At 39.6% G+C, this 19,555-nt stretch overlaps 3 protein-coding genes across 4 annotated transcripts; all 3 read left to right on the plus strand.

Moving 5' to 3' along the window:
• The first annotated feature begins 358 nt into the window (after nucleotides 1-358).
• LOC149391376 (C3H4 type zinc finger protein) lies at nucleotides 359-9,504 on the plus strand. The gene is made up of 6 exons (XM_089620728.1): nucleotides 359-496; nucleotides 1,071-1,843; nucleotides 2,752-2,877; nucleotides 2,983-3,265; nucleotides 3,693-4,205; nucleotides 9,473-9,504. The coding sequence occupies exons 2-5, from the start codon at nucleotides 1,230-1,232 to the stop codon at nucleotides 3,891-3,893; spliced, it is 1,224 nt and encodes a 407-aa protein (XP_089476854.1). The 5' UTR covers nucleotides 359-496; nucleotides 1,071-1,229; the 3' UTR covers nucleotides 3,894-4,205; nucleotides 9,473-9,504.
• Nucleotides 9,505-10,610: 1,106 nt separating this feature from the next.
• On the plus strand, nucleotides 10,611-16,261 carry LOC149391377 (uncharacterized). Its single transcript, XM_089619176.1, has 5 exons — nucleotides 10,611-10,802; nucleotides 11,629-13,830; nucleotides 14,164-14,284; nucleotides 14,964-15,023; nucleotides 15,113-16,261. Exons 2-5 carry the CDS (start codon nucleotides 11,696-11,698, stop codon nucleotides 15,986-15,988), a joined length of 3,192 nt encoding a protein of 1,063 aa, XP_089475302.1. The 5' UTR covers nucleotides 10,611-10,802; nucleotides 11,629-11,695; the 3' UTR covers nucleotides 15,989-16,261.
• A 584-nt stretch (nucleotides 16,262-16,845) lies between these two features.
• Nucleotides 16,846-19,528, plus strand: PPD5 (PsbP domain protein (Mog1/PsbP/DUF1795-like photosystem II reaction center PsbP family protein)). Of its 2 annotated transcripts, none has more exons than XM_089619407.1 (11): nucleotides 16,846-17,090; nucleotides 17,163-17,302; nucleotides 17,575-17,683; nucleotides 17,942-17,991; nucleotides 18,206-18,273; nucleotides 18,361-18,459; nucleotides 18,631-18,690; nucleotides 18,802-18,861; nucleotides 18,946-19,000; nucleotides 19,122-19,171; nucleotides 19,263-19,528. In XM_089619407.1, exons 1-11 carry the CDS (start codon nucleotides 17,017-17,019, stop codon nucleotides 19,359-19,361), a joined length of 864 nt encoding a protein of 287 aa, XP_089475533.1. In that variant the 5' UTR covers nucleotides 16,846-17,016; the 3' UTR covers nucleotides 19,362-19,528. The 2 variants fall into 2 exon arrangements, with proteins under 2 accessions (XP_089475533.1, XP_089475534.1); XM_089619408.1 differs by having other exon boundaries at nucleotides 17,170-17,302.
• The last annotated feature ends 27 nt before the right edge of the window (nucleotides 19,529-19,555 follow it).

Here is a 19,555-nt window from a genome sequence, read left to right on the forward strand (position 1 = left end):
TTAAGGCATTATAGTTGTCCTTTGTGCTATCCAAGTAACCAAACAGCCTCCACCAAAATAAACATGTGAAGTAAGAGAGAGAATTGTACAAGCTTTATACACTTTCGGACGCGGTTACCTCAAATTACATCCATAGGCCTGCGATACCCCAACATGAATCCGAAATGATGGCGGGGCAAATTGGTATTTTGGATTTGAAGCGAAAAACCGAGAATAATAAAAATCACAGTACGCGAAAAGGGGAAACTCTTCACATCGTCCCTCACTAATATAATTCTCAGGCCACGTGGATACCGAAAATAAAAATAATAAAGATAAAAAAAAAGCATGAGAAAGCTGACGTCACCTTGTCGTTTGTTTATCTTTCTCATCATTCACCAATTCCAATTCCAATTCCATTAAAGCAAAGGCCCAAAATAAAGTGTAAAACCCCAAACCAGAAGAAAAACAATCGCTCAAGTCTCTTTGCAACGCTGAATCGATCGAGCCCAATCTGGTACTTCATTTTGTTTATTTCGTTATTGATAGTGTTTGTAGCTCCGTAAGAACTGTTTTTGTTAACTAAATGCGTGGGGATCATTGTTATTTGTTTATTCTTAGTGTTTTCCTTTTTAGGAAATTGTAATGAGATTTAGGTGTGTGTTTGTATTGATCAGTGTTGGCTCTCTTTTGAGAGTTTGGTTGATCTTGAAGTTTTAGTCAACTCTCGGTATCATACGATTTCTTCTTTTGGTGAATTTGGTGTTTTCTCAGTTCGTGTTTATAGATTTTATACATTGTTTATTTCTTGTTTGGTGGTTGAGAAGATGTCAAAATGCCCCAGAGAAACCTGAAACTTTGGGCCAAGTATTAGTCGTTTTATTTATTTATTTTCCTTCTTCTTTCAATAGTGCTGTAATAGATTGCGTTTCCTCAGAGTGATAGAAGTAAAGTCTCTTAACCCCAAATTGTAGTTTTCACTAGAAGCCACTTCAAAGTATATTTGATTGCTTCAGTCTTACATTTCATCCATGACCGATTTCCTTCACCATGTTGTACTGATTATTCTGATACTTTTCCATTATGTGCAGAGTTGGTATATTCTTAAAGTCGAGGCACATAATTCTCAGTCTCTTCAGAATAAGGGTCACAATTTTATTTTACCAAATTTCAGAGAAAAGGAAAAAAAAAAAAAAAAGAGAAACTGATTGTATGGTTTTCTCTATGCCTTATCGTTCCGGCGAACTTAGATGGACATTGCCGATCCTGAACTTCACCCCGAGAGCTTGACCGAAACTTTCCCTCTGATAATGGCGCGCCCAGAAAGCACAAACCGCGCAAACGATCACATCGTCGACATAACCCGAAACGCAGATTCAACATCGCTACAAGAGAGACCTCCGAGCAATAATGCGAGAGCAACGACGCCGCTCTCTCTGATCCCGTCCTCGACCATTTCAACAACATCGAGGAGCTCCTCGTTCTTGAGGAGAGGCGGGGAAACCCGCCGGCGTCGGAGTCCGCTGAACTCGGGGCTTTGGATATCGATTGAGTTGGCTCTAACGATCGGCCAGATCATAGCTTCGATCGTCGTTCTGTCTCTGTCAAAGGAAGAGCATCCCAAGACCCCGTTGTTTGCTTGGGTCGTGGGTTACGCGGCTGGGTGTGTTGCTACTCTCCCGCTTCTTTACTGGCGGTACCGTCACCATAGCCAGTTTCCCGAGCAAGACCTCGCTCAGCCTCCTCGCCAGGGCTCTCAGATCAATGTCTCAGCGGTGCCGTTTTCTCTTTCGGTGAGTAGGACTCCCGAGGGAGAGGCTCCGTCGTCTGAGAGCCGTCAAGGATCTTTGCTTATGAACGCAAGGTAACAATCCTTGAGATTTTTCTTTCCTTTATGTTTTTTACGGATATGCTGTTCGGATACTCGATATAAGGGAAAATAACAATAGATAGTTACAGGGTCCCATCCCAGTAAAAAAAAATAAAATAATTACATGGTTGCTATAGCATAGACATGTATGGGAGAACTATTGGAGAAAGGTATTGAACATTTAGATTGGGATTGTATCAGGAGAACCATGGGTCTCTTGAAGTACCCAGAGCTCCTGAAATATAAAAATTTGCAATTCTGATTACCAAAGTTTTAACATATGCTTGGTTGGTTGTGTTAAATTGTCGATTATAGGCCTTATAATTCTGTAGCACCAGATTATAGGTTAGTTTGCACTTGGGAGATAAGTCAATGTGTCAGATTTGGAATCTATCCTATTCCATGTATCCGTTGAACTTTTTTTTTAGCTGGTTCTCTTATTTCTGTATGTTTTCCTTCTTTGATGTCTCAAGCACGAAGAGTTTCCATTTCAAAATATTTATATTGATTTTGTAACTGAGAAATCATAGCAGGAACACGTACAGTTTAGCTGTTGTTCGTCTACATGGTTAGGGATATCCTTAAGCAGTTAATCAAAATTTCTTAACTTCTAATTTGATGTTAAAAATAATTATACTGGGTGGACAAATATCGATATGCATGGAATTTCTATCCTAAAAAAAACGAGATTGAGATTTTTTTCCTTTTTTTTTTTAAACTAAATTTAAACGGTCTTATTCCGGCCTCCTTCAGCTGGTCATCTGCAAAAGGAAAGATCTATTTACTCTAATCCACCTCGAAAATTTATGAGAAAACTGGCTACATGCATCTTTTGACTTGGTTTTGCTTATCATAGTAGAAGCAGATGGGTATGGAAAATAACTTAAATTTCTTTTCATCAGACTCAAGGCGCTCGTGGAATACTTTAAAATGGCCCTCGATTGCTTCTTTGCAATCTGGTTTGTTGTTGGAAACGTCTGGATCTTCGGAGGACATTCATCGGCTAGTGATGCTCCTAACTTGTACAGGTAAATTTTTCTTGTGACATTCATGACATGACATGATGATTTTACATAAGCTTTTTTTGTGGTGACGAACTCAGAAACGCGTTGCATTCGACTTTTACTTTGCAGATTGTGTATAGTGTTTCTCACCTTTAGTTGTATCGGGTACGCCATGCCTTTCATTCTATGTGCGACAATCTGTTGTTGCCTGCCTTGTATAATCTCGGCCCTTGGGTTCAGAGAAGATCTGAATCAGAACCAAGGAGCCACTTCTGAATCAATCGACGCTTTACCCACATACAAGTTCAAGCTGAAGAAAAGTAGAAACGGAGACGACAGAGACGGGGTCTCCGACGGGGGAGTTGTGGCTGCAGGAACAGAGAAAGAGCGCACCATTTCTGCGGAAGATGCCGTAAGTTTTTTATAACCTCGGAAAATCTGGCATGATTTTAGGAATCAGGACATGGTTGAAACCTGGTTTAGGAAAAATTGAGGTTGAATTTTTTTGAAGGAAAATGTGCAACTATAGTGTGGATTCCACACCTCTTAAAATAGTATGGAAGATCAAAATCCAAAAAAAAAAAAAAAAAACATTGCACATATACGGGTTTCACTTTTCTTATCTTCTCACATGTGTAATTTTTTCCCATAGTTTCCCTTAATATTTCAAATTTTCTTAGTGTGCGAGAAAATACTTGTTAATATGCCTTTCTTCTCTTCAAAATTTTCTTGACATCCGAGCATAATAAACAAACAGAAAGTATTTTCACTCAAATTCTGCTTCAAATATTTATTGTCCTTAGTTAAAATATAGAAGTTTAATGTTAAACTCTTTGCAGGCTTGTTGCATATGTTTGGCAAAGTACGCGAACAACGACGAGCTAAGGGAGTTGCCTTGCTCCCATTTTTTCCACAAAGAGTGTGTCGATAAGTGGCTGAAGATCAACGCTTCATGTCCTCTCTGCAAGAGCGAGGTCGGCGAAAACCCTCTCATGGGATCGCTCCCGGGGGCAAATGCTGGCCGTCCGATCGACATTTAACAAAGCAACGAAAGACGATCTACTTACTCGCCTGAATTCGGTATTCATATCGTGGAAATGCTCCGGATATGCGATTTTTCCATCTATCCTGGCCGGCTTCGGTTCGGGAAATGGCCAGTGTATAGCTCTTTTCTGTTGCCTGTGTGAGCTGAGAAACGACATACATATATATTTATATATATAATTAGTTAATACACAATTATGTAAGACACAGAAGAAATGTAAAGAATGAATCTAGTACCTTATTAGATTAGCTCATCACTGGAGCAATATTGGATTTTCCGTTCAAACATGCTTACCAACACAAAATAGGTGTTATGTTATGCTTTGCTTCACACCAAGAACTCAGACGCACAAACACACAAGAACACAACAGATTGTTTACGAGGTTCGGTCAACACGACCTACTCCCCGGAATTCCCCTCTCGGAATTCAGTGCACTATGACAAAAAAAACCTTTACACACTCTCCCTGGTGATCTCACAATCCGAGACCTCCCAACCTAAGAACAGAGATGGAGAAGACGATGAACTACCCAAGAATTGATCCCACAACTCTCTCGCTCAACCTCTCAATCAGATTTCTCTCTCTCTCTTTTTCTTTTTCTGTGTGTCGATAAAGCCGTTAGCACAGTATATAACCCAGCCTAACTAACTTAAGCCTAACACTAACCTAACCATTTATAAACCATGGTCAAGTCAGCTTACACGTGTACAAACTAACATAAAACCGTGGTTAAGGCACAACTAATATCAACAAACTCCACCTTAGTTGTTCCTTGACCACCAAACACAGTGCATAGCTCCGAGAGGATCATTACTCAGCCTTCTATCTTCTTGCTTGAACACCAAGTAACTTCAAGCAGTGCCTGAACTTACTTAGCGGAAGAACCTTTGTCCCACAGTCTGCTGGATTGTCCTCAGTCCCAACCTTCTGTATATCCACCACTCCTTGTCCCAACCTTCTGTATATCCACCACTCCTTGTCCCACCTTTTCTCTGATAAAGTGATATTTGATCTCAACATGTTTCGTTCGATCATGAAACACAGGATTTCTGCAGAGATGTATAGTACTCTGACTGTCTGAGAATATGGCTGCTTTTCCAACAAAGAACTTTAGTTCTCTGAGCATCCCTTGAAGCCAAATCCCTTCTTTTACAGCTTCAGTTGCAGCTACATATTCAGCTTCAGCAGTTGAAAGAGTCACTACAGATTGCAGCTGAGACCTCCAGCTCACACAGTTTTTGCCGACCAGGAAATAGTATGCTGATGTGGACCTCCTTGTGTCCTTATCACCTGCATAATCCGAGTCCACAAAACCTTGCAGGCTTACCTCTTCATTTGAATCACCAGAGTACATTAAACCAGTTCGAGTAGACTCGGCTATGTACTTCAGTAATCCCATGATAGCAAACCAATGGAACTTTCCAGGATTTGCCATGTAGCGACTGAGGGAGCTGATAGCAAAGGCCAAATCTGGACGTGTACAGGTCATAGCGTACATGACAGATCCAACCACATTAGAGTAAGGCTTGTTAGCCATAAACTGAACTCCTTCATTATCATTTGGACTCTGAGACTTTGACAACTGCACATGATTTCCAAGTGGTAAACTGTTGCACTTAGCACCTGCCACTCCAAACTTTTCAACCAGTTTTTCCAAGTAACCTTGCTGATTTAGAAACAGCTTTGATTCATTTCTGTTTCTTTCAATCCTCATCCCTAGGATTTTCCCTGCTGCACCAAGATCCTTCATGTCAAATTCTGACTTCAGCAAGTCCTTCATTTTGTTCACTCTGTGTTTTTCTTTACTGATGAGGAGCATATCATCCACGTAAAGCAGGAGAAACTCTGAGTCTAAAGGACTTGACCCTTTGAAATATAGGCATGGATCATAAAAACTTCTACAGAATCCTTGTGCAGTGATAAATGTGTCAACCCGAATGTACCACTGCCTAGGAGACTGTTTGAGTCCATATAGGGATTTCTTGAGCAGACACACCATGTCTTGTTTCTTCTGTTGCTCATACCCTTCAGGTTGTTCCATATAGATAACTTCATCTAAGTCTCCGTGAAGGAACGCTGTTTTGACGTCCATCTGTTCAAGCTCAAAATCAAATTGAGTTACAAGAGATAGCATCACCCGTATAGTCTTATACTTGACCACAGGTGAGAATATCTCGTTGTAATCAATCCCTTCCTTCTGTGTGAACCCTTTTGCCACTAAGCGAGCCTTGTACCTTACTGGTTCACCATCCACAGCCCCTTCTTTCACTTTGAAGATCCACTTGCAATCAACTGTAGACTTGTCTTTAGGTCTCTTTACCACTTCCCAAGTCTGATTCTTGTGAAGAGATTCAATTTCTTCATTCATAGCAAGTCTCCACTGCTTGGACTCCTTGTACTTCATGGCTTGTGTGAAGGTTTCTGGTTCAGTCTTATTAATCTCTACTGCTGCCATGAAAGCATAGGCTAGAAGTTCTGTGTAAGCTGAAAACCCATATCTTTCAACAGGTTTGTGTTCTCTTCTCTCTCTATCTCTGACTAGCTGATAACTTGATGGAGTATTGTGACCACTATCTTCTCCTGTATCTTCATTCTTGCTTGGAGTCTGATAGGCATTGCAGGTTTCTTCAGCATCATCTCTATGGCTTGGTTGAGGAGTTTGTCTAGGCTCCACCGGATGAGCCACCTCATACCTTTGAAGACTTGTGACTTCACTTGTTACAGTACCTGAAGGGTTAGTGGATCTAGACACAGAACTAGATACCATATTAGAATTATCAAGGCATGGAAAGTCATTCTCATTAAAAATTACATCCCTGCTATTAATGACCTTAAAACCTCTATCACCCTTAACCCACAGCCTATAGCCTTTAGTACCATCAGGATACCTAAGAAAACACACTTCACAGCCCTAGGGTCAAGCTTACTTTCTTTTTGATGCGCATAAGCAGAACAACCAAATATTCTTAAGTGTAAGATATCAGGAATTTTACCAGACCACACCTCTTCAGGTGTTTTGAACTCAAGTGCACTGGATGGGCTCCTATTGATGAGATAAGCAGCTGTTACAACAGCTTCACCCCAAAAATTCTTAGGTAGTCCTGAACTGAATAACATGCATCTTGATTTGTCTAGCAGAGTCCTGTTCATTCTTTCAGCCACTCCATTCTGCTGTGGAGTGAGTCTCACTGTGTGATGCCTTTGAATACCTGCTTCCTTGCAATAAGAGTCAAAAACCTCATTGCAAAACTCTAAACCATTGTCAGTCCTCAAGATCTTTATTCTTTTATCAGACAGATTTTCAACCAGAGTTTTCCAATTCTTGAATTTTTCAAAAGCATCACTTTTATTTTTCAGCAAAAAGACCCATACTTTCCTTGAAAATCATCAATTAGAGAAAGGAAATACATGTTACCACCATGAGTAGGATTCCTTTCAGGACCCCACAAGTCCGAGTGAATGTACTCAAGTACACGTGTAGATGTGTGTCTTCCAACCTTGAACTTCAAACGATGATGTTTTCCCAGAACACAATGTTCACAGAAACCAACACTGGAGATTTTATCCTTACCAAAGTATTGACTTTCTTTCAGGACTTGAAGACCTTTGTCACTAATGTGGCCTAGTCTTCTGTGCCATAGAATGGCCTTGAGTTCTTCTGGTGTGTTGGTCACTGTTGCTGCTGAGCCAGAGATGGTTTCTCCAACAAGATAGTAGAGGCCATCAATCTTGATTCCCTTAATAGCTGTCATAGAACCCTTTGAGATTCTCATGACCCCTCTTTCAGTCTTGTTGCTGTAGCCTGAGTCATCAAGAACTCCCAGTGACACTAGATTTCTTGTGAGACTAGGTACATATCTCACATCCTTGAGAGCTCTGCAGCACCCATCAAACATCTTGAATTTTACAGTGCCCATTCCCTCCACCAGACATGTGTCACTGTTTCCCAGCACCACTTTGCCTCCTTGAAGGCTCCTGAAATCTGTTAGATAGTCTTTATTGTAAGTCATATGATAAGTACAGCCAGAATCTAAAATCCAGTCACTTTTCTCCTTATCATCTGAGATGACCAGCACTTCTCCACTGTCATATCCATCCCCAAAGTTTGCTGAGTCTGGTTGACTTGTGGTAGTGTTGGTCTTGTCCTTCTCCTTTTTTAGCCATTTGTAGCAGTCTTTCTTTAGGTGTCCAGGTTTCTTGCAATAGAAGCAAGTTCTTGTCTCCTTCCCATCAGTACTAGATGACGCCTGAGTACCCTTGCTTCCAGACTTCCCTTTATTATTCTTGTTAGATTTCTTGTTCTGACCCTTGTCCTGTCCATAATGTGCCTCTGCTCCAGATGAGAGTGCCTTCTCTGATTTTATCTCAAATTCCTTGGATCTCAGAGCAGACACTACCTCATCTAGGGTAATCTGTGTTCGACCATACTTAATAGCAGATTTCACTTCCTTATAGGTGTCAGTCAAAGAATTAAGAATAATAATAGCCTGATTTTCATCACTCATGGATTCCTTTTCGCCAGAATTAGCAAGTTCAATAGTGAGTTTTCGAAATTCATCAAGATTTTCATCTAAGGATTTGGAAGAGTTCATTTTGAAACCAAACAGCCTTTCTTTCAGAAAAATTTTGTTTGTTAAAGATTTTACTTGAAAAAGATCATCAAGTCTCTTCCAGATTTTAGCCGGTGTATCATCACTATCTATCTGGCGAATTATTGAATCTGAGAGATGAAATATCAGGGTACCTGTTGCTGTTTCAAGGATCTCGTTCTTCTGATCCTCTGTCGTCCCTTCTGGCCAGATTATCGGATCTTCGATCGCTTTGAGAAAACGCTGCTGTGCGAGAAGAGCTTTGATTTTCCTCCGCCATATTCGATAGTCTCCAGAACCATCAAATTTGTCAATGTCGATTCTCATGTTGTTCGTCGGAATTGAATTCGCGAACAACTGGATTTCACCACGGCTTCGACTCTGAATCGCCCCTGTATCTTCACCTTCCACAGATTCTTGATCCAAGGTTTCTTTCTTGATCTGATCCGATGTTGATTCTGGGTCCGCCAGCTTGAGATGACTTGTTTCACGAGGTGTGACTTGAGAGAAAACGCCGACGAGGCTCTGATATCACTGTTATGTTATGCTTTGCTTCACACCAAGAACTCAGACGCACAAACACACAAGAACACAGCAGATTGTTTACGAGGTTCGGTCAACACGACCTACTCCCCGGAATTCCCCTCTCGGAATTCAGTGCACTATGACAAAAAAAACCTTTACACACTCTCCCTGGTGATCTCACAATCCGAGACCTCCCAACCTAAGAACAGAGATGGAGAAGACGATGAACTACCCAAGAATTGATCCCACAACTCTCTCGCTCAACCTCTCAATCAGATTTCTCTCTCTCTCTTTTTCTTTTTCTGTGTGTCGATAAAGCCGTTAGCACAGTATATAACCCAGCCTAACTAACTTAAGCCTAACACTAACCTAACCATTTATAAACCATGGTCAAGTCAGCTTACACGTGTACAAACTAACATAAAATCGTGGTTAAGGCACAACTAATATCAACAATAGGGATACATATATTTTAAGAGGGTTTTTCATTTTATCACTTTCGATTCTCATGGAATCACAACGACTAGGCAATCAGGTTCTTTGTGGGGCCAATAGTCATGTATCAGAAGAGCACACACATACTGCTATAGGATTTAGGATAATTATTCTTATGCAGTGTTGATGAATATATATTGAATTATTAAGGTAGACAAGTAGTACTACATTGAGCGAAAACGACTTGAAAATTTTTGGGAAAAATATGATTATATATATATATATATATATATATATATATATATATAAAATTTTTTTTAAATACTTTTTTCAAAATGGTCTAATAATAGCAGACTAAAGTTGGACGAGATTTGGTCCAATTACACCTCAGTCAGTCTTTTCAAATCAATTGTCTAACTTGGAGAGAGGATTTTTGTTGAATAAATGTGATTACAAAATAAATTGTGATTATAAGTCAAAATACTAAAAATTGGAAAGTAAGCATATCTTTCACTTTTGAACAAAAGCATCGTAAAAAAAAAAAAAAAAAAAAACACATCACGCCACTATACACCGTGACACGACCGAGGCGAGATTGAGAACAACGTATTAAAATGGAAACTTTTTTAAGTGATAGAAATACTATTTTTGGTGGTGGAAAAAAATTCGGACTATTCAAATTGGCTTGATGGTAGATCGTTAGAAGATACAAACATATACACAAACTTTTCAATGTATAACACCTTCACCTCATAATCCCGATTTCACGCTTTATCACATTTCTCTTTAGAGTTTAGTTTTTTTGGCCAATTTTCAAGAAGACAATTTTTTAAGATATAGTCATATATGAGAAGATATAAAGTATAAACCCATATAAACTTATTGTACTCGAGTCAGTACTCTTTTTAATTAGTTTATAGATTATAGTTATATGTTAACGTGAGAAATAAAAAAAGGCAGCAATTGCCACTTTTCCGAAAAAAAAAAAGAAAAAAAGAAAAACGACATGGTATAAATAACACAAAACGACAACCAAGTCATAAGTCATCCACGACGGCGATTGGAGAACTAAACAGTTAAACAACATACACGTGTGTAGCTTTCGATTCTCTAAAAACCCGCTCTTCTCAATCGCATATCACCTCTGTTCACTTGTCATACAAAACCCACCGCATAAATATTTTTACACATATATACAGATAGATACATTTTTTCTCTCTCTCTCTCTCTCTCGGGATAGCCATAGATAGCCTTTCATAGCCAAACCCTAAGCCCAGCCTCATCCTCTGTGGACTGAATTTCTCTCTCTTTGTTCAACTCTGCCGAAGGTCATCGTCCCTTCTTCGCCGAATAGGTATGTACTCTCTCAGCTTCAAACCCTAACTTCGTGTTTCGGGGTTTCATGTTCTCAGATTAGATTTTTAATTTCGTTTTTCGGTCGTAGCTTCGACGCTTTTTGAAATTAGGGTTTGGAAACTAGTTTGATTGAAGTGTTTTTTATTTTATTTTATTTTAATTTTTTGTTTCTCTTCTGTGTTTCGATGTATTCCTTTATTTGAGGCGCTGTGGATTTAGATTCTATCATAGAATAGGATTTACTTTGTTTCTTGAAGATCTTTCCTTATATGTGTGTCTGATTTGTTGATTTTCATCGCTGCTTAAACATTACATGTTTCTCATGACTTGATTTGTTTCAAATAAATTTTGTCCTCTCTATAAGGAGTGGAATTCCACTCAAGAAGGATACATACCATGTTTGATTGTATGTTATATATATATATATATGTATATATATATGTCTTATGAATTATTGTTGGCATATTTAATTATTGCTTGGTCAGCCCTTTCACTGATTTATACAGCTGGTATTTTGGTTTTCACGTTTCTTGAGAAAAACCTATACACGTTCACCCTTTTTGCTGATAATATTTATGAGAACAAAATTTTATCCCCCAATACTTTTTTTAAAAGTTAAAACTAAATAAATTAGTAGATACAGCAGTACTTCAGGGTCTTATTGATTTTGTTCATTGTTAAAGACATATAAAAGGGTATGATTGAAATGTTGATTCAGATGAGTTTAACTGACAACCAATTGTTCATGAAGATGTACCTTTTCTTTCTCATATATAAATTTGAGTTGTTTTATTTGTATTTGACCATTTCCTACTTAACTGCAGAAATCTGGAAATCGCTTGAAGATTTTATTAGTAAGAAGGGCACTTATGCCTTTGTTTCTTGTATAGCATGTCAAACAATCTTGTATCAGAGCAGTTTCCGACGCCAAGCAGCATGCAAATGGACTCGTCAATATCAGAGATGTCAATGGGTTCCGTAGGATTTGTATCTATGACCCATCAATTTCCGTTGTTAAACAAGGAAACTACAATAGGGTTGGAAAATCCCTTATCGCATGGATTGGCATCAGCAGAAATGAAAATGGGAGAGGTCGAAGCCAAAGGGATCAACGCTTTGCAATCGCATCAGTTTTCGACGCCTAACAATCACGCCGAGCAGATGGGATTCATGATGAACAACGTGGAGCAAATGTCTGGACCATTGAAGCGCAAGGAACCCATGGAACCCGTCTCTGAGAACCGTATGCCTGAGAATTTGTCAATCTCGCAAAAGCGAGTGGCACAAATCTTACACAGGCCGTGGTTGCAGCAGCAAATGTCTACACAAAATAAGAAAGCGGCGCAGATGATTTCTATACCTAATTCCCCAGGCTCGTTAAATTCTCCAGGCTCATTGAACTCTCCAGGCTCGTTGAACTCTCCTTCGAATAAGAAACTGGCGAAGACAGATTCTTTTTCCAATAAATCAGGGTCACAGCGTATTTCAACTCCAAAAAGTCAATCTGCACGGAGTCACCCTCCTTCTAAAGGTTCAGCAGAGTCATCTGAATCTGTTCGGTCAAAGATGAGGGAGCAGCTCGCTGCTGCGCTGTCTCTGGTAGCCGACAAAGGATCTAAGTCTTCACCAGTTGAAAACAATTCTCCAGGTGAGGCTTCAAAACCCCAAGAGACTCGAGAGAATGCTCAGCCCGCTGATGATAGCATGGCTAAAGAATCTAACAATTCTGTTGGAAACTTTTTTTCTAAGAAAAATGATGAGCAGGGTGAGTCTCAAAAGTTCTTTGCCGATCTAAAACCCGGTGATCCGAGCTCAATATATGACACCGGAGGGTTCGAGTTGTCTTACGAAGATGTGCCATTCAGCGATAACTTCTTTGTCAAAGATGAGTTGTTGCAGGGGAATGGGCTTTCTTGGGTATTAGATCCTGTCTTAGGATTGTCTGAGAAACGTGAAATTGAAACTGATGGGAAAATGAAGTCGGACAGTGAAGAAGTGGGTCGAGACGGGGCAGAAAAAGCATGTCGTCTGTCTCCAGATGATTTGGCGATTGAAATCGAAGCGGAGCTGTTCAAATTGTTTGGAGGGGTGAATAAAAAGTACAAGGAGAAGGGTAGGTCACTTTTGTTCAACCTGAAAGATCGCAATAATCCAGAGTTGAGAGAGCGAGTTATGGCTGGAGAAATCCCGCCAAAACGGCTTTGTTCCATGACCGCGGAGGACCTCGCATCGAAGGAGCTTTCTCAGTGGCGGATGGCAAAGGCTGAAGAACTTGCCCAGATGGTTGTTTTGCCTGATACAGAAGTCGATCTCAGACGTCTAGTGAGGAAAACACACAAGGGTGAGTTTCAAGTCGAGGTTGAAGAAGATAACATCGGAGTGGATGTCTCTGGCGGCTCAAGTTCAGTTGCTCGGAACAGACCGGAAAGCAAGGCATTGGAAGCCCCGGCGAGACGTGTGGCGAAGAAAGCCCAAACAGGTGCTTCGGGAGGTAACCCTGCACAGACCATTACTATTCCTTCGAATGAGGAGACCGATCTGATGCAAGGACTCATGGCTGATGACGATGAATTGAAGGATGTCGACTTTCTTCCTCCGATTGTCTCCCTCGATGAATTCATGGAATCTCTTGATTCAGAGCCACCATTTGAGAATCTTCCCCTCGATTCTGAAAGGGCACCTTCCTCGGAGAAAGACGACTCTGCGGGTGGATGTGCCTCCAAATCTTCTGATCCAACTACGAAAGATGTGTCTGCTGACACTTCCTCCAAAAGGCGTGCTAGTGCTGATTTCACGAGTATGAACATCGACGCAAATGTGAAATCCAGTGACAGTAATATTGAGTCCAAATCGAATGATGATCGCTCCAATGTTAAATCTAGAGATGATTCAAAATCTAGCGCAGTTAATTTAAAAACAGGAACAGCTCTTGCTTTGTCTGGCTCTTCCAAGGGAGAATATGTGTGGGAAGGTTCACTTCAGCTAAACATGTCAAGCACATCTAATTTTGTTGCGGTCTTCAAAAGGTGTGTCTTCAACCTGAAATCTTTCTTAATCTGTATCGATGTTGCTCTATGCGCATGATATACACCTTGCTGTTAAATAAGTAATTATAAACTAAAATGTGTTCTAAATGCATCCTTGTTTAACGATTTTGGATGTTACCCGTGTTTTGCCTCTTGAATATGGAAAAATTCATACATGGTGATGGTCGTACTATGTTACACAGAACTGTAAAATTTGATGTTTCTATGCGCGTCGAGTAAATTGTGATGCAATTTGATTAGCATTGATTTTTTTGGTTGAATTGATCGGGGGTTGATTTCCAACATCTGAGTGGTTTTATCTTTGTTTTGCAGTGGTGAAAATAGTCCGGCCAAAGAGTGGCCGGAGGTGATTGAGATAAAGGGAAGAGTGAGACTGGATGCGTTTGAGAAGTTTCTAAACCAGCTTCCTCTGTCCCGTAGTCGTGCTGTCATGGTATTGCAAGTTTCATTCTGTTGTACAATAATCTCTGTATCCTCTTATTATTATTATTATTATTATTATCCATCACTCTTATCACCTGGATCCAAATTCAATCATTTTATCTTTCAATCTTCTTTGATACCTCATGCCATTGTCGTCCTGTTTGCTGCTCTGTGTGGAAAGGATTTCCTTTTTGGGGTTTCCGCCTCAAGCAAAGGATATGTGCCCAATTTTGCAGTAATGACGTGGACACAAGACACGTTGGGTTATAGCAGTGATCTAAATTTAATATTCTGGACTGGAACATGATAGAAACTGTGATATGGGAATATTTAATTTTTCTAAAAAAGACCTTGAGATCCTTTGAATCCAATTTACTTGTACACAGAACGGAGAAACTGTTATTGCAGAACATGAGATCGTTGACCCAGAACCTTAAAAAGCACAGCAATATCTCGGTTTTGATAAATTCAAAAATGGGTTGTATTTGAAATGAATGGGTAGTTTTTGGTTTTTGGCATTAAATAATGAACAGTGAGGTGGATGAGTACGTATGCAAGCAAGTCCATCAGTAAAAGCAGATTTACACTTTTTATTTATATTTATATTTATATTTTTGTATGTTTGACGAATGAAAGAAATGTTACATGAGTCTCCTTCTCATCGTCGGATTTTTCTATTTCTGTGACAGGTGGTGCATTTCGTTTTGAAGGAAGGTTCCCCTGAAAGCGAACTCTCAGCCCTTCAAGAGGTAACATTACAAACACCTTGCTATTTTATTTTATTTTTAATTTTATTTTTCAGTGTTGACATTTCTTAAGAAACTACTTTGAAATCCAGGTGTCAGAATCGTACGTAACGGACGAGAGAGTGGGTTTTGCGGAGCCGAGCACAGGCGTGGAGCTCTATATCTGCCCACCCCACAACAAGACTCTGGACATGCTCGGAAAGGTCATCCAGAAGGAACAAGTCGAGTCCCTAAACAAACTTAATAATGGCTTAATCGGTGTTATTGTATGGAGAAAATTAAGTTCCACCTCCCCTAAATCATCATCTTCCTCGTCGCGCCACAAACACTCGTCTAAAAAGCACCACCACCACCAACCCTTCACACCGTCTAGGACTTCCAATCCCGAACCGGCCCCGCGTCAATCTCGACCGTCCGATCGTCGGGGCGACGATGATGATGATGATGATGACGATGATGTGCCTCCCGGGTTTGGCCCTCCGGCGACCCGGGACGAGGACGACCTCCCCGAGTTCAACTTTTCCGGCGGCGGTCCCTACCCGCCGGCGTCGTCGAACTTTTCTAGGAACCCGAGGCCGCCGGCCCAGTTTCCGACGGCTCGGCCGGTCGAGCAGGTGAGAGAGCTCATCCACAAATACGGGCAGTCGAAACCGGCTTGGAATAACGATGACGATGACGACGACATCCCCGAGTGGCAGCCTCAGACCCGTAACTTTCACCAACCAATGATTAGGCCTCATTATGTAAACCAATCACAATATGCTGTTGTTAATCCGAGCCCCGAAAATCCGGCCACCTGGCACCACCACCAACAACAGGGTGGTTGGTGGGCCGGGTCGGGTTCGGGCCAGGCCCATAATTTAAATTGCCTGCCCGATGGCGTTGGGCAGTATCACGGGGCCTCGGGCCGCGGGTCCGCTGGTCAACCTGCATGGAAACAGAACGTTCCTAAAGGCAGAGGCTTTTGATTTTGGTCTCTTTTATTACTCTCTCTCTCTCGCTCTCTACGTAGTGTAGAATATGCGTTTTCTTCTTTTGATGTAAAACATAATAATCTTAGGTTTGTAGAGTGGGAGATTTCGTGATGCTGTATTTTTAGCATAGCATTCGTAGGTTGTACTGTACAAGTGTATTGCTTTTTGTAGCGCTTTTTTTATTTTTTTATTTTATTCTCTTTGGTTATTTTATGTTGACGTCATGCAACATTTGACGGTAAACAGAACAAAACTGGCTTTTCCTCACCCGTTCTTCTCTTTGAATTGTTGTTTTGTTGAATTATCCAATTTGGAACATATAAATTTGAAATTTTTCGAAAAAATTTAACTGATAAAATATTCAATGTATACGATTGATTATGTGATATGAAAATGTATTATGTATACCATAGATTGGATAATTAGGTGTAAGAGGATATGGCAATTTTAAATCGAGCATTGATTTCCCTGTTTTTAGGCTCTTGGTTATAATTTTAATACAGAAAAAGGTAATTTTGAACTAATCGAAGAAACATTTTTACCGAACACTAAAAGAACGATGAGAAAAAAAAGAAGTTAAAAATAGCCTATAAAACAATACCAAACGCTCCAATGGCCGATTTGGGGAAGTTTTCTAAAAATTTCAAATTTTTTGTTTTATCGTCCAAATAGACTAGAATGTTTTACAATATCTTTCTAAAACTAATGTACAGAAATAAATAAATGGTCAATACATTTATAAGAAGAAACAGAAACAAAAACAGGATGGGGTTTAAGTTTGTGTCCTCGTGGCAAGACGGCATTGGCTGAGTAGACGCGAACAGATTCATGTAATCGCAGATAAACCGAAGTTTTATTTCTTATTATTATGATAACTCACTTCTACTCTAAACTCATCTCTGAAACAAGTGCAAAGCTAATGAAGTGGATGAGATGAGATGAGGTAACAGAACTCAACTCAACACAGCAAAAAAAGAAAAAAAAGGAAAAAAAAAAAAGAAGAGAAGAGAAGAAGACGCGAAATGGTTGTTCTCTCTCCCTCGCTCTCTCTCTTCACACCCACTCGTCTTCTTCCTCCCAGCCTCATCTTCTTCAGGTAATTCACGCTCTCTCTCTTTCTCTCTCTCTCTCTCTCTCTCTCTCTGACGTGTTATTGTCTGAAACTTAGAAAGCAGGGAAGGGTTATGATGCAACAAAGAAGCGTAGAGGACTCAGGCTCACATTCTACATCAGAGAATGGCTTCTCTAAGCGAGACTTTCTGCTCTTTGGCCTCTCTGCTTCACTGCTATCGGTTTTACCATCTCCAAGTAAAAACCTTACTTCTTCATCTATATATATATATATATATATATATATATATATATGTATATAGCCTTAGAATTTGGCAACCTGAATTTGTATTACGGCTAGTTTAGAGACATGGGTTTAGAGTCGTTTAAGCTCAAATTGGTTTTTTGTGTTCTAGATAACTTTATGAAGTGACATTAGAACTTTGATGAGCTCAAATTGGTGGGTTTTTTTTATATCCTTTTTTTCTAAACCAATTGTCTTCATTTCACTTCCACAACATGATTTACAGGGTCCTTTGCTTTGGAGGATCTGAAGATGGACACGATGATTGATGAAATAAATGCCTACTCTTATCTCTACCCAGTCGAAATGCCATCCAAGAAGCTCCTTTTAAGATGGTACTCTTATTTCTCTTGTAGTGTTTTTTCGCTGCCTTAATTTTGAGTAGGAGATTATTCTATGAAATGACACGGAAGATGATTTTCGTATGCATAGAACACCATAGTTTGAGTTCAAACTAAGAGATTCCAAATTTTACCGAAAGAGTGTGGGTTCTTTACACTTCTTCAAACCAGCCCTGAAAGTCAAATGGTTACCTCGAAAAACAACTTTCTTAAATTGTAGAATAACCTGACAAATTTTTCATCAATTTGAAGGGCGGAATCTAGGAAGCCAGAAAGGTACTCGTCAGCAGCCCCGTTATCTCGTAAGTTTGTTCATAAAATTGTAACAACAATGAAACTCATTCGAACGATCGAGTTTTGGGCACAAACCATCCACAGTTTAATTATCTCCAGGGATTTCCTTCTTTGAATTTACCCGAAAACTTGGATTTGCAACAAGTTGTGGACAATGGTCAAGAAAAATCCGATTCACTTGTGTGTATAAAAAAAATTCTAATTTGGATATTGCTTTTGTAGCTGATGCACGTTTACGCATAGTGTCCGAGCGTGTTGATTTCGTCGATAACCTGATCATCTCAGTAACGGTAACTCCAGAAGAAACTGCAAAACATTTTATCTAGCTGTTCTTTTTTCAATCCCACCAGATTATGATATCACTTTGTTTCATTCAGATAGGTCCCCCAAATTCGGTGTTTATAAAATCAACAGACAAAAGTACTTGGACCGCAAAAGCAGTTGCCGATTCTGTGTTGTCTGACAAGTCCGCGCTGGTAATTTTCCGATGGGCATAAATTTTTCTACGTTTGAGAACCAGAAAAAGGGGTCTTAAAGATCTTCTATTCAAATTATCATTTGAGCATCGTTGGAACTTAAATTATTGTGTGTTTTTCTTTTCTTTTTCAAAAATCTTAATGTTCTGATGAGCCAAGTCGTCTTTGCAGCGAGTCACGTCAACGCAGCGCATGAGCGAAAGTTCAGTTCTCGATACACATTCTGGTGAAGTATGTATGCCCTTTTATTTTGCTCTTCTTGGTCTGTATTAATATATATATTTATATATATATATATGTAGTACTTGATTCATTTTGTTAATATTATTACTATCAATTCAGGTTGATGGGGAGGCATATTGGTATTATGAGTACCTTGTTCGCAAGTCACCCACAAAATCAGTAAGTCCATCATATCCTTTCAGATTAATTTTCATTAGACATATAAATATGTGCTCAAATGTTATTGTGTTGAAAATTTTGCAGGCTCGAGAATCCAACAGTTTCAGGCACTACGTTGCTGCAACAGCCGAACGTGACGGTAAAGGCTAATATCCATTTTCAGGCTTCCAGTTCTATTACTATGTGAATTTAGTAAAAAAAAAAAAAAAAAAAAAAAGATTTACATGAACCGTTTAATTGAAGAATTTCTTCATTGGCAGGATTTTTCTACACTTTGAATGCTTCAACACTCGACAAGCAGTGGGACAAAGTAATTCTTGCATAATCACTTGGCCTTCTCTTTCACTTCGATATTACAATTTCTGCTAATTGTCATTGGTTTAAACAATGTTGTGTTGCAGATGGGTCCTCTGTTGGAACAAACTGTGGCTTCTTTTCGTCTTCTTCCTCCAACTCAAGAATACGTTCCGCCCTACAAAGATCCCTGGAGATTTTGGTGATAAAAAGGACTTTCACACAAATCTCTATTCAAAGGAATATTTTTTAATTATATGTAGTAGTGCACTTTCTGTTATCCTTTTCCTTTGTGATGAGTTTTGACGATACAGCTGAGATTTAGCATTCATTTTTACAGGCAATAATCAAGTTTTAATCTTTTTCATTTTTACCATGTGATGTTATATTTATTAATGAT

The sequence above is a fragment of the Urtica dioica genome, chromosome 7, assembly GCF_054948205.1.
Source record: "Urtica dioica subsp. dioica isolate 48M chromosome 7, U.dioica_male_clone48M_v1_H2, whole genome shotgun sequence".
NCBI classification, from domain to species: Eukaryota; Viridiplantae; Streptophyta; class Magnoliopsida; order Rosales; family Urticaceae; genus Urtica; species Urtica dioica.